We start from the raw sequence: 14,579 nt of genomic DNA on the forward strand, positions 1-14,579 counted from the left end.
ACACCAAGTGTAAAAAATCAGGACAGCAGGTGGGGAGTAATAGGAGCCTATATAAGAAAAAGTCCCCAAAATCAGGACTGTCCCTATAAAATTGGGACATCTGGTCACCCTACATGGGATCTGATCTCACCTCTGTGATTCTCTTGATGCAGCCTAGGGGATAGTGCATGGGATGGACTCAGGACTCCGGCATTCTTTTGCCAGATTTGCCACTGGCCAGCTGAGTGCCCTTAGACAAACCACTTCCCCACCCCGTGCCTCAGTTTTCCAGCCTGTAAAAAGGGGATAATGACACTGACCACCTTTGTAAAGTACTTTGAGAGCTACTGATGAAAAGGTCTGTCTAATAGGTATGATTGTTGCTTAATGACTTTTTTATTCAAGTCCTTTGTGTGACTTCCCTTTCCTTGCTGAAATTCATTTATTCCACAAAGGCCTGGTCATGGACCTCCACCCCAACCAATGAACTTTTTTAGTTCAGTTACTGACATTTGTAAAACTTTGATTTTTCAACTTTACCATCGAAATTTTAAATATAAAAAAGGATGAACGTATCACACACCCCCACACCTCCAAAGTCACAAATAATTCACCCAGTTTCTTTTCCAATTTGATATGTAGTCAACATTTTCTGAATTTTGGTGAAAAAAATGTTTGGTTCAAATTTTGACCAAAAAAGGTAGATATTTTCCCAGTTTCTTTCCCATATTTTCCAATAATTTCTATTAATTAATGCACTCCTATGAAATGATATCTTCAGCCCATGTATTACATGTCTGAATTGTATTTGCCATATCCAGTTGGCAATAAATACTGAGCTCTTCAAAGACATAGTAACTTCTATGGGTGTATGCACCCGAGTACACAGACAGTGCTCAATAAGCACATTGCTTACTGACTTCAAAGGGATGAAGTGCGATTTAATTAAGAGCTACAAAAGATATGGAAATTGTCAGAGGAAAGATACTATGTAAGCATATATTGTAATGAACTGCTGCCACGGCCCTTATGCTGTGTAGAATGCAGTCATAGGCCCTATAGTGCTAAGAGCTAATGGAGATTCTCCTTCAGCTTAAGTGGTAAGGGCTTATGCATTTAAAGCAGGAGGAACTGCATTTGATCCTGGGTACAAAGTCTCAATTGGGCACAGACCAGGAATTTCAGCATTAGTTAAGATTAAGTATAAACTGCACTTGTATGCTGTTTGGAGCAGGGACTGTTTTCAGGGCCAGCTTTAGGCTTATTCCAACAATTCCCCCGAATCAGGCCCCATGCCTAAGAGGGACCTGTGCCCAATGAGAATCCCTTCCCTGGCTAGAGGCGCCTTCTTAATTTTTACTCACTCGGCTGCGCCCCAGGTCTTCGGCGGCACTTCGACAGCAGGTACTTCGTTTCCTCCGGGTCTTTGGTGGCAGGCCCTTCGGCGGCAGGTCCTTCAGTGCCAACAAAGACCTGGAGTAGTGAAGGACCTGCTGCCGAAGTGCTGCTGAAGACTCAGAGCACCGGCTGGTGAGTACAAGCCCCACCAGTTGTTTTTTTTAAGTCATCCCTGCAGGGGACTGTCCAAACTGTTCAAATTGTGCCCTGCACTTCCTAAAACCAGCCCTGTTTTCACTATATGGTTCTGTTACAGAGTGAGGTACTCCCATGGTTGAGACCTGTAGACACTATCACACTCCAAATGTTAAATAATGATTAAACACAAAGGGCGGACTGAAGAAATAATCATGAAAAAAGTTCTCCTAGAATCTGGGCCAGGGATAAAGGAATTTTGATTTGTTAAAATTTTGTTGTAAAGAAAGAACCTAGCACGTTTATAGGTTTTGCTCCCATGTCTCAGGCCTCGCTCAATCCAGCTTCCAATCGGGTAGCAGACCACCTGTTCTAATGTTAAATTCACTAGGAACAACACAGGGGAAAGTGAGATTAGTTGGCATGAGCAAGATGTAAGCAGCTTGCAGTAATGCCAGCTCTTGGGATATCTGGCCCCAGCTTCTGGAGTCTTGCGATCACAGGATCTCACTTTAAAAAAAAATGAAATTTAAGTTGTAGCCCTTGCAGTTGTATAGAAAAATTAGAGAATGCCCTAATGGCTGAAAAACGAGAAGGCAAATAAAAATAACTCAATGTCAGGGGAAAAAACCTCATGATTTTTAAGAGTCTGACTCAAGGGCAGGATTTCATCCAAGATTTTGAACACTCAGAGTTGGCAAAAAAGACCAAAAGGAAGGCTCTGTCTGAAAAAACAGCCTTAAGAAATCTTCCCACAGATTCCAGTGAATAAACAGACAGTGGCAAGAGACCTCTTTGGTTTTTATTCATAGTGGGCTGTTTGTTAGAGGAAGCAGAGTGATGGGTACTTCCAATTAAAGGGGACTTTGCGAAACAAAAGTTAATTTTCACCTGCAAATTCCTGCTTCTGCTTTTTCTGTAAAATTTATACATTTCTCTCTCTCTCACACACACACACACACACACAGACACACACACACACACACACACACAGGAGAATCAGAACTCAAGAATGACAAGTTATGCGGCATGATATAGATTCAGATAAGAGACTTTTGGAGTAAATGAAGTCTCACTGGTTTTCACTTGTCCTTAATGCAGTGAGACCACTTGGGTTGGTTTCAGAAAACCCAAGGTGACCCTTGCTCAGACGAGCAGTCAAAAAGCATCTCCACACAGGATAAGAAATGGTCCATGGTCTTAAAAAAAGAAAAGAAAAAAAAAAAGGCTTCAGCTGTAAGGAACGCAGCATTGGTTGTGGGCTCCAGTACCAGAAGCTCTGGGAGGTTGCTTAGCATTCACTGTTCATGGGCCTGAGTGTCCTTGGCTGGCATAGACCTTGACAAACAGATTACGGGAGAAGAGGACATACATGTCAGTAGAGATGCCCTGCCATCAGAGATTGTGATTACAAAAACAGCAAAGGGTTCTGAGGCACATCATGCGGCTGAAAAAACAACAGCATTATCCGCCTAGAACTCATGCTGAATTTACAGGAAGCCATCTGAACGCAGAGCTATGGCTGGCATGGGTAGAGGCTGACGGGTTGCAATCATAGGACACGCGTGGCTTGCTGTGCGTACAAATTTTTACATATATTCCATTGATCGTTACAACACTGAGTTGCTAGAGAGCTTCAGTGAGAGCCAATATGAGCCCAGAGAAAGATCTTTAATCAAAAGCAGCAGAGTCCTGTGGCACCTTATAGACTAACAGACATTTTGGAGCATGAGCTTTCGTGGGTGAATACCCACTTCGTCAGATGCATGTCTAACATCTGTTAGTCTATAAGGTGCCACAGTCTATAAGGTGCTGCTTTTACAGATCCAGACTAACACGGCTCCCCTCTGATCTTTAATCAAGTGGCTGCTGGACTTGACATACATTAAAGCACAATGTACTAGGCAAGATGTTATTAATTCATGTACCAAATCAATGGGTACCATGTTCCAAATCAATTATTAAGCCAGATGTGCCACATGAATAAGCCACTCATGCAAACCCCTTAGCATAAACAAGGGCAAGAGAGCAACCTTTGACCAACTGCATGAACTCCTCCCTTTTGAAATTCACTGAGAATAGACATCAGCTTCCTGGCTGTCCACTCGGTGACCCTGCCACTGGGATAGCCAAGTGGCTAAGCTGCCAGCACTTCCTTGTTCAAGTTTATAATCCTTGAATCAAAAAGTTATCCTCAAAGCTGACTAGCAAACTGTCTTGCACATACACTCCCTTCACCCACATATTTTTTTTTCCAACAACCCCTCCACAATGTTTAAAAGTGTTTTTTGTGTGTATGTGTGAGTGTGTGTGTTGTGAACGTTTCCATTTTGTTGAAAAGCCATTTCTATTTAGAAGAGGGAAATATTTCAACCAGTTATGTCTCTCTCTGATGCAAGCAGGGACAGCTGCATGCTTCTCCCTTCCAAAATAGGGGTAGGGATCCAGACTGTTGACTGTCTGGGACCTTGCTCCAGCAGGGGCCAGGCAGCTCCCTCCCTCAAGGACATCCTCAGCTTGTAGGATCTAGTCCTGTGGGGGCCTTTCAGCCGGCCTCTGTCTGCATTACGTTAACTTTTAGAGCAGCTTGGCATGATCTGTAAGAGTAGGGGCCTGTCCTGGCAGCCCAAAATGCCCTGTGTGTGCTGGTTTGGTGTCTTCCTTCAGCCCGGTGCTGGCTGAATGTGAAGTAATGGTGTAAATTCTTTGGGATCCTCTATAGAAACTGCAATAGAATTTCCCCAGTCCTCCCTCTGCTAGCCTGCAGATCCAAGTCATCTATCTGTAACCTCGCCTTTCCTCTCCTCAGCTGAGCCAGTGCTGCAGGGAAGCCTTGTTTCACACTAAGGACTTTTACATGGTTAGGCTACAGCACACGAAGTATTTAATGGTAAATTCCCAATACTCTTGTCAAAGTAAAGGAGCATAGCCCAGTTTGTGATTCAGTCTCTTTGAAGACTCTCATAGAATGAAGTGTTAAGACTGGACCATCCAGTTCAGTTCTCTACCAACACAAAAATGTTCCCTGAATTTTCTAGGGTGGAGTCTGGTTTTAAGTGCCTCAGACAATGGGGTTTCCACCACTTTACTTGGGAGACTACACCACTCTAAAAAGTCTCCCACACAGAGGAAATCTTTCTCAATATTAATCTTACATTTCCCTTTTCCCAACTTTTAGGGATTATGTCTGTGCCCAATCCAGCACACAAAGCTTATATCGCTCTGGAGGGCGCTTTCTCAGTGATTGAGCTGCTTTTCCACAACTGCACTAATTTGCCTCACAACCAATTCATACCAAAGGGGATCTATTCTAGTTTTATGCTGAAAGAGAGCATATACTAGTGTTATTCAACAGCCAGTTCCTTATCAGACAAGACTGTACGTGTCAGCATCAAACCTGTAACCTTGGCTAGCAACAGCCTATGAACTAGATTTCTCTCTCACTTCCTGTTTACAGAAAAAAGTGTAAATATCTCCACTGAAGATACATCAAGTTAGAATTAGTAGCAGTACGAACAAAATCAGTTTTCAACTAATAGACAGGGTGAGCAGTGTTCACAAATGATGGCTTGAAGGAAAAAAGAAGGCCACAATCCACATAAATAAATGCCATCTTTATTTTACCAAATATAATTTAAAATCAGTTAAGTTGACATTTGTCAATTCAGTTATAGCAACTATAAATATTTAAGACAGTCTTTTTTAATTTTCATAAAAAGAGGAACCCAATATTCTCTTCATTTGCAGCCAGATCTAAAGCACACATGCATTCATGTTCAACTGGTGAAGGGGAAAGAGAAAAAAAAAAAGTTGTCCTTCAAAGCTTTTTAAAAATTTAAATATAAATTAAGTTCTTACCCTCCCTGCCCATCCTCCCTTCCCTCAACCTGGTAAAAATTTAGGTACCTCACCCAAGTCGAACTATGGCTCTTAAAACAACCACCTCTTCCTCCCTTAGTTTTTCAGCTGAGACCATGGAGGGTTTGTCTCTTTCACTGGCACAAGTCTTTAGTTAGGAAACTGATGAGGCATATAAAATAGTAGGAAGGGGTCTACTAAAAGCTTAAGTGTTAGGGAAGGGAAATCTCAACTGAATCCCTCAATACTGGGCATGGAAGCAAGTGAACAGTTTTTGCATCTGTTAACGTTGAGTGCAGGAGAAGGTCTCTAAGAAATTGAGACTTCAGTGCAGCAAAATTTCGACAGACGCCCTGGACAAGTCAGATTCGTGACAAGTCGCTGGGGTGACGAGATGTGAATTTCAGAGCTACAATCACAAGTGACATTTGAAGAGAGCAGTTCCGAAGCTTTCTAACCTAGGAATGAAAGCCCTCTGGAAAAACACTCCCTACTAGCACAGGGTCTGCGAGACAGCACTCTCTTAAGAACTGCAATTCTGTGATTTAAGGCAGTCTTTATTTAAGCTAGGTCTCCCAAATATCCTGTACAGATAAGGCCATATAAAAGAGGCATCCCTCAGTGTCAAACAGGAAACGATTCTTCTACAAGTACCTTTAGATAGTGGTCCCTCAGCTCTTATCTTTTTGGCATGCAAGAAACTAAACGTGGTTTGGTTTAGACGTCTATATAGGTTCCTGTATTTTTTTTGGCAGTTCATGATGGAACTCCCCTTTTAGTTTCAAATCTATCAACATGCCTGGCCTTAAACCAAGTCTCTAGCTCTGAACTGCAGGGCTCAGTGGTTTGAGCATTGGCCTGCTAAACCGAAGGTTGTGAATTCAATCCTTGAGGAGGCCATTTAGGGATCTGGGGCAAAAATCTGTCAGGGGATTAGTCCTGCTTTGAGCAGGGGGTTGGACTAGATGACCTTCTGAGGTCCCTTCCAACCGTGATATTCTATGATTTTTTTTTTCTATGAAAGCTCCGAGCCAGTTCCAGACTGGAATTTTGCAGCATGGGTCTATTGCTGGTCATGACAGATACAGTTAGCAGGGCTGTTGCGGTCTTGCTTGGCCCAAGGTAAGGGCAAGGTGGGGTGGTCTTCCAAGCAAACCACTCCCTCCCAAGAGAGTCAAGACGGCCATACTTACGTGGCTGTGGTAGAGTGACAATATATTGAGCAGCAACCATCATCCCCTGAAACTGAGCCTCACTTAGGGCGAAGAAGGTCAAAATCTACACAACACATCGAGTATCACTTCATACTTGTTGAACGTAATACCCAGCTCTCTGGGAAAAGCCAAAAAGGAGAAAAACAGCATTGTTTTAAGGAGCTTGTGGGAGAGACACAGAAGTTGACCCAGTAGCAGAAAATAAGAGCCACTACAGGAGTGCAGGGTGTGTGTTCTGGAATGAGGAATGCATTTCAGACTTTTTTTTTTTCTTTCTTTTTTTTTTAAAGGGGAAAACTAAAGCCCTACATACAATTAAAAATCCAGCAACTTTAGGGTTATGTTTTAAAGCCTCAAATAAACCGGGTGAGCGTTCCTTATAAGCATCTGGGGGTGGGAGTGGATGTCTAAAGGGGATCTTTCTGGCACACTCAAGCTAGTTCTCTAATGAGAATCTTCTTTGATTTAGAATCCAGGCATAAAGTGGGGCTTTGAGGGAGGATCTGGGGATCCTAGTTTATAGGCTGTTCCCTCCTGGGAGGTGCCTGAATCATACCTTGAACGTTGAATGCTTAAGAACCAAAAGGAGTGACCCTTCACCTCTAGTGAGGGGTGCGGGTTTCCTTTATGATCCAACTACTCAAACAACATTTCCAATAGAACCTTGGTTCAGATGCTCCTGCTATAAAATTGCACTTGGTGATCGTCTCTTACACTTTTTTTTTGTCCTTCCTAAAACTAGATTTTTCTGTACAAACTGGGCTTGAAATATAAAGCACATAAAATTCCCATTGAAAATAATGAGAATCCAGGATCAAAGCTGAAGTCCCAAGAGAGACAGAAGGACGGGAAGGAGGAAAGAGGGGGATGATGGGGGGAGCTAGTCTCCCACGTCTGTGTCCCGGTCACCGATGAGCCAAAGAACGTGGAAACTGAGAGCCAAGAGACCCGTCCCAAGCAGGTCACCCAGTGCCGTCAAGTAAGGGATAGAAAAGTTGTCAGGATCCAGACCCCTACCCCACATCCAATGCACCATCCAGTTGGCAATGTAGAGTAGAATGAGAACCTGGAAAACAGACAAGAGGAAAGAGCCATATTAGCTACTAATCCTGACTTTCACGCCCCTTTCTTCCCCAAGACAAAGCTTTTCGAGTTCCTCTACATTTGGGCACTTGCAATTCAGCCTGATAGAAGTGCGAGCCCCTATTAATCCTATTCAAGCCTAAGGAATAGCTCAGAGGAGTACGAGATGGGGCTTGTTGTTAAGAGGAACATCCTCAAGTAAGGGAAAACCAAAGATTTGATGGCAGGTACATTTCAGATTGTGGGCGTAGAGGGGCATGCCTACAAGTGAGCATTTAGGAGGGACAAGAAGATGCGAGCTGGTTTTTTAATTCCTCATGTGCCTTTGAAAATCTCCCCTTACTGCTCTGTGCCCAGTGCATCACCATCAGTTTATTTTAGGTGTACGAGAGAGTTCACTGCATGTGGGCTGAAAGCCTCCAAAACGAGGAGGCTCTGACCCAGATCCAAGTTTTGCAGCTCAGGTCACAACTCTAAACAAAAACAAAAACAAAGAGAAAAGCATGGACATAGAGCCAGGGAAGTAGAGGCAGGATACAATCCACAGTTCACACCAGGGTGCATCAGAAGTGAGCAGAAAGCCCAGTGAAAGGGGAGCAGAGTTGGAGCAGCAGAGTCCTGGCTTCCTGGGGGCAGGAGAGCATCTCCAAGCAGTGACATGATGGTCATGTTCTCATCTTTGCTCTAGGACAACACTGAGGGTATCCCAAGTCAGTGGTTCACAAAAGTCCTAAGCAAAGCCAGGAGAAATGCTCACAAATGCATCTAGCAGATCAGGTACAGACATTTAAAGCCATCAACTTGTGACCGGAGCGAGGGCTGGAAGGATTAGGCCAAGGCTTCCTCCTTCACTACAATCCATTTAATTACCCATGAGCCCCCACTCTGCTCACAGGCCTGTAGCTTCCCACAATGCACCTCATTCTCTGCAGGGGGAAGAGCACCAGGGATTTTAGAAAGTAGTTGCTAATGGACTTCCCTTCACTTGTCCAGCACATAGCAGGGGTTCACGACAAACTAGCAGCCTTGTCTAGCATGCACTGTTTCTCTTTCTTGTAGATGCTCTGACTCATTTCCTGGAGCTCAGCTCGGTTGTTTTTAGGGGAATGCTAAAACCAGCAACAACTTCCACAAGCACCAGGAGGTGGCTGTGTTTAGTAGGATAACTCCTTGGCCACAGTCTCCTCTCGGTCTGCCTGTGTAGGAGGGGAGGGACATATTGGCTGCCTGAGTTCCCTGAAGTGCCAAAAATCCCCCCTTACATCCCTGAGTGCACACTCCTCACCTCAAGCACTGATTGTTATTTTACACAGAATTGGTTAGGAGCATGGGAGCCCAATGCTGGCAGCCCAGCCAGATTTCGCGTGTGGGGGAAAGGCCCAGGGAAGGGAGGAAGAGCCCTACAAGTCACAGGAGACACTGCAAACTTCATATCCTGTTTTCTCTGCCAAGCCGTTTGAACACCGCTACAGCCCCACTAGACGCTCATGGCTCTTTACAGCCAAGGAAGCGAGATCCTGCTCCTGAAGATTTTAAAAGCCAAGTGTAGGCTGCAAAGCTATGGAAAGCAGCAGGTAAGCAGAATGAGTGCCCTGAGCATGGAAGGGAGTCTAATGCACTCATCTTCACAGGGTTGCCGAAGCAGACAGAAGCGCCTCAGATTACGATGTGCTGCTCTGTTCTATGGGAATTGTAATTCTACTCCTGTGACAACTATTTATGAGATAATGGGTTCCCTGCAGGGAAGGTGCTGTAGGGAGGAATGTAACAACAGATGAGGATAGAGAAAGGCACCCTGAACCAGCCAGCCCCACCTGACTGTTGCAGCTACAAAGGTTCTTTGGCCACCTGCAGCACCATAGTATCCAAACGCCTCCCAGTCATGCGTTAAATGAGGTGACTGGCATCTGTCACATGTGGCTTGATCTCGCCCCCTCCCGAGGGAGAGCTGTGTGTGCAGTGCAGTGTTCAGAAAAGCAAGGAGCACGCTGCACATCCCAAACTTCTCTATTCTCTGAGGGGCATTTGGGATGCAAGGAGAGCGCTAGCTCGGGGCCAGGAGATGCCTATTTTATGCTCTCTCTCTAGTCAAGGGAAGGGGTATTTTGTGTAAGCTCCTTGGAATAGGGATAGTCTTTGTGCTGCGGCTACACAGCGCCTAGCACAATGGGGTCCTGCACCGTGACTGGGGCTAGCAGGCATTATACTAAATGCAAATAATAAAAGGATATTTTGTATTTGTCCCAGGTGCAAGAATCATGTCATCTGTACCTATAGCTCTATGCCATGCAGATTCCCCTTACTGAGGAGAAAGTGCCTCACTCCATCACACTTCTGAGGTTTGTCTACACTGAGGAGTAGCTGCCAATGGGTCCCACTAAACTGGTGCGGAAACCGTTTTCTCTGTGACTCCAAATGAGACAAACCCCATTTTTAGGAGCTTGGGAGGTGACCCATTTGCAGCAGTTGGCCAGTTTTCTACTGCAGGTGGTGCATTAGTGTCCGTTATTCTAGCACGGGGATTACAGTGCATGCAAGGATTCATGCAGAGGAGACAGGTCAGGCAAAGCCAGCTCTTACCTGGAGAAGTGCAGCTGTCATGTAGAAGACTACAAAGATCAGGGTGAGCGTGGTGTGCCCGCCTTGCATAGAGCTGATGGTGTAGAGGAAAACCAAGTGCCCAGGAACCACCAGGAGAAAGAGCACGCGGGCAGAGCGGGAATTCACATCTGGAGGGAAATTGAGAGGATGGAGCTCAGGATTTAAAGATAATGGAACTCTGCAGCCAGCTCCCTGGGTGCCAGCATGGATGTGTCCACTAATCAGCAGACTATGTTTTAGTCGATCACTGGCCACAGCATATTGGATCCATACCTCTATGTGCTAAATGCAAGGAGTGTAACAGAAATGCCCCAGAGCTCTGAACACTAGCTTAGAGACCCACCCGTACTGGGATCAGTTAGAGATAACACACTTCTGCTCCTAGCACAGACAGGGTCAAAAGGGACAGGCAAACAAAGAGGCTCTACACAGATCCCAGTGGCCACAGAAGTGGTACCTTTCAGCAGCTGCTCAGTACGCAGCTTTCTGTAATTCACTGGGAGGCTGAATTACTAATGGGAATTCAAAAGAGCAACTAAAGCAAGCTGCTTGGTGCTCCCAAGGGCTGTACCTGCCCCCTTTTGGGGCTCATTTTGCCAACCCTCTGTCCAGCACAGCCACACCGGATGTCTCCCAACACACACTGTAACAGATAATGCTGACATCCGAAACTGTAAAGCACCAGGCTCAGCGCCACGAGGCCACTCTTCTGGGGGCTGCCTTGCCCCCAGAGGCCAGGCCAGTTCGCTCCCAGGCTATGGGCTGCCCCAGGCATGGTAGAGAATACATCTCAGCACATGCATGGCATGAAATGCAAGTCAGGATTCCCACTGCAATGTTCCCCCCGCCCACATCCATCCTCACTTGAAACATCTGGGTCTGCAGCTAAATAATGGAAACGTTATAGAGCCTCTATTAACAGGAACCTTTTCTGGAGCTTCAGTTATACTGGCCAGGCCAAGCCGAGCCGCTGGCTAGCAGCTTCTGCAGCCCAAAAGCACTTGGTAAGGATTTAGAAGGTGGCAGGGAAGAAGTCATTCCAATGCCAGGGAGCCAGAAGCACACCTGCCACTAAGGTGGCCTTCTTTTCCTAACCCAGTGGGGACGTTCCACCTCACCAAAACATCACTGACACCGTCTCTGTAAGCAAGAGCAAAGGCCAGGCCAGTGGCTGGTCTCTCTGCCTCCCAGCAGATCTCAGCTCCCATTCCCTTCCTTGCTGCGTAGTGACCCCTCCCTCAGTGCAAGCTGAGCCAGCTAATTGTCAAGCCGTTTCCTGATGCTGGTGAAGTGAACTGGAAGTCCCTTAGCTCAGAAAGCCCCAGCGCATGGTGTTGGGTAGAAGGAACAGATACCTGAGCTGAAGAATGTACTGCAGGGGGTGGGGCACTTGTGCGGGGCCATCTCTGAGCTCTCGCCAGGAATTCCGTTCATGTGGAGGTAAGTGGAGATGCGACTGGCCTGGACAGCTACCAGGTTGCCACCGACACCTGCAGACCAGAAGGGGAGCAGTGAGAGCGGGTGCGTAACTCAACCCTCGCAGAACTTGGGTGCACTTGAGACTGCAGGAGCCAAGTTAAGCTCTATTGACCTTTGCACTTCAACCCTTTTCATGCCTCCGGAACAGTCAGGGCAGCAGGTGAACAAGTCCTCTCCTGCTCCTCACAGGCAGAATTCTTTTGCTGTGTTGTCAGAAAGCAGCTGCAACTGCTTCAGTTACAATCAAGCTGTCAGCCCTACGACAGGATTTCTGGCCCACATTCCACTTTTGCAGGATGCAAAAAGCCAGAGAGAGAGAAAGGACATGGCTCTACAACCCCGCTTTATGACCCCTGCTGCAACTGCATTATTGTAGAGCCTTAAGTGCAGTGCATGGGACACAAAAACAATGGGCCAGTCATGGCCGTAAGTTGACAACAGCTAAGAATTTTGTTTGAAACACAGCGCATAACCTGCACAACTCATTGCCACAAGCCCAAGAGATTCATAGCATTTTTTAAAAAAATGTGTGACATACCGATAATGAGCAGACTCACAGTTCTATTAGCAAAGGAGCTTAAGGCACTAGAAGTTTCAGACCTAAGCTCAAGGAACAAGGAAGGGGCATCAGACTGGATAAAATATTCAAAGACACTTACGTGTATAGGTGCATCTTTGCTGAAGTATCAGCTCAAGGGTAGATCACTTGAGATGCTTCCCTCATGTTAATCTATCACCAGGAGGAGCAGCCGAGTTTCTCTAACACCCTGTCTCAAGCCTAGGAGCCAAAATCCCATTGGCATCTACAGATGCAGGCTTCTAAATCACTTTTGAAAATGGGTCTTGGGCACTTTTGAAGATTCTACCCATTGTCTGGCAGGGACTGCTGAGAGGCTCACTGGCAGAGCAGAAGGGAACTCACCATTAATCACTGGCGTGAAGACGGCTATCCCTGCAAAGTTTGGATCCGACACAGTTTTGTCCAATATTAACCCTCCAACACTGCAAGGGAAGACATTGAAGGAGTTGATGCCCAAGAGAAAATGACCACTCAGAACATCCAGAGACTCCCAAGCAATTATGATGGTCATACTTATGTAGGCATGAAAAGCAGTGCCCACTGTTTGTGAGGCTGGTTACTGCAACTGTGCACACTTCACAGGCATCTATACCCATTTACACAGTGGCAGCAGTTGCACATGGGACTCTGGGGCCTCTTAAAGCTGGTGCATAATATCAGAGCTTCGAGGGAAAAGGGTTGCTAGTGTGTCACAGTAAAAGACAGTTTTGGCAGGAGCTGCAGAGTCAGATAGGGGGTGCTCTCCCATGATGCAAGTTGCATTTTGGCACACATCACACAAGCTGGTTTGTAAGTTTCAGTCAGACAAAATTCCCCAACAGGAACAGAGATTGTAAATCCTTGTGCACCTAGTGTAGAAAGAGCTTTCTGTTGTAACAAACCCGTCTGGGGCACACACTTCCCAGAGATGGCTCTTGTGGTGAGGGCGCTAGCCTGGACTCAGGAGGTCTGGGTTAAATTTCTGGCTATGCCACAGACTCTCTCTGTGATTGTGGCCAAGTCACTAGATCTCTCTGTCTCTCAGCTCCCCCCCTGTAGAACAGGGATAACAATACTTTCTTCCTCCCACTCTTTGGGACAGGGACTGTCTCACTATGGGTGTAGAGTGCCCAGCTTGGTGTGCCCTAATCCCAGGTGGGACCCTTAGATGCTAAGATGACAGCAAACAGACAGGTACTCGGGGGACCTGTTTTAGGAGATATTTGTTTGGTGCACATTAAAATCTGTTTGACATACAGCGGGTGAAATCCTGCTCTCAGCTCTTCTCCGACAGTTGCATAAGTTTAGGAGCAGAATTAGCCCACTTATGCTGGAGGGATGTGCCATTGTTGCTCTATTCCTAGAGAGGGACCTGGGCTGTAGATCTGAACTTTAACATTTGAAGGAGTTCGGTTCTTATGCACAGCATGCACCATTCAAGCCAGCACCTGAAGGGAAGCCAGGGTGTCCCTTTCTGATAGGGCTGGGGCAAAACAGTAATTTCTTGCCTTCCTACCTGCTAATGGCCATGGCAATGATGACTGGCTCCCACCCAGAGTACAGCACCTCCCGGGTTACTGGATTCCTTTTGGCAATGATGATCCAGAGCGGTAGCAGGGCTATGAAGAAGGCACACACCAAAGGATTCACGTATGCTTTGTCCTCTGAAAAGAGAAGCAACAGGTCAACAAGTCCTCCCACCAGGATGTCACAGGGTCACTACTCAACAGCAGTGTTGGAGAGCAGACCTGGTCCAATTTCCCCTCTGACCTCAGGCCCTGGGAATCTGTGAGAGCCAGACATGGCCACCCCGCCTTTAGGAGGTATGCTATTGTCAAGGCTGCCCCCTCTGGATCAGCTCTTACCGCTGCTGACGACGTGCTCACTAGGAAAAGCCTGGTTTCCAGCCTCTCACCCCGTCCAGCCATCACCTGCTGAGCAAAACCTAGCAGCCACACCTGCCCTCTCCTTGGAATGTCGTTGAAGACATGTCCCAACCAAGGAGACAGCCACAGCTCTGCTACTAGGGACCCTCCCAAGCCTTACGCCAAGGATGCTTTCTAGCTTCTGGCACTTGCCAAAAAGCACCGCTTGCCTGTCTGACAGCAGGGTGCACCCAGAGCACCCCCAAGCCTCTCCACACCTGTATGGTCTACGAAGATCCTTTACATTTTTCTCTCTCTCTCTCTCTCTCCCTCACCAGTCATCTCTGAATATGCCTTAGAGAGGCAGCCTCAAGATCAGGCATTACGTAGCTGGAATGGAGGGCAAGA

At 46.4% G+C, this 14,579-nt stretch overlaps 1 protein-coding gene across 3 annotated transcripts in view; it reads right to left on the minus strand.

The window, feature by feature from the left end:
- Nucleotides 1-6,375: 6,375 nt before the first annotated feature.
- SLC41A1 (solute carrier family 41 member 1) overlaps nucleotides 6,376-14,579 on the minus strand; it is a 29,608-nt gene continuing 21,404 nt past the window's right edge. For all 3 annotated transcript variants that reach the window (XM_030561599.1, XM_030561598.1, XM_030561597.1), the window contains 5 exons: nucleotides 13,823-13,970; nucleotides 12,670-12,749; nucleotides 11,624-11,758; nucleotides 10,248-10,396; nucleotides 6,376-7,650 (listed from right to left, as the gene is read on the minus strand). In XM_030561599.1, the coding sequence (XP_030417459.1) occupies nucleotides 7,465-7,650; nucleotides 10,248-10,396; nucleotides 11,624-11,758; nucleotides 12,670-12,749; nucleotides 13,823-13,970 (698 nt within the window). In that variant the 3' untranslated portion in view covers nucleotides 6,376-7,464. The remainder of the gene's footprint in view (nucleotides 7,651-10,247; nucleotides 10,397-11,623; nucleotides 11,759-12,669; nucleotides 12,750-13,822; nucleotides 13,971-14,579) is intronic.

This window comes from Gopherus evgoodei, chromosome 4 (assembly GCF_007399415.2).
Source record: "Gopherus evgoodei ecotype Sinaloan lineage chromosome 4, rGopEvg1_v1.p, whole genome shotgun sequence".
NCBI lineage: Eukaryota > Metazoa > Chordata > Testudines > Testudinidae > Gopherus > Gopherus evgoodei.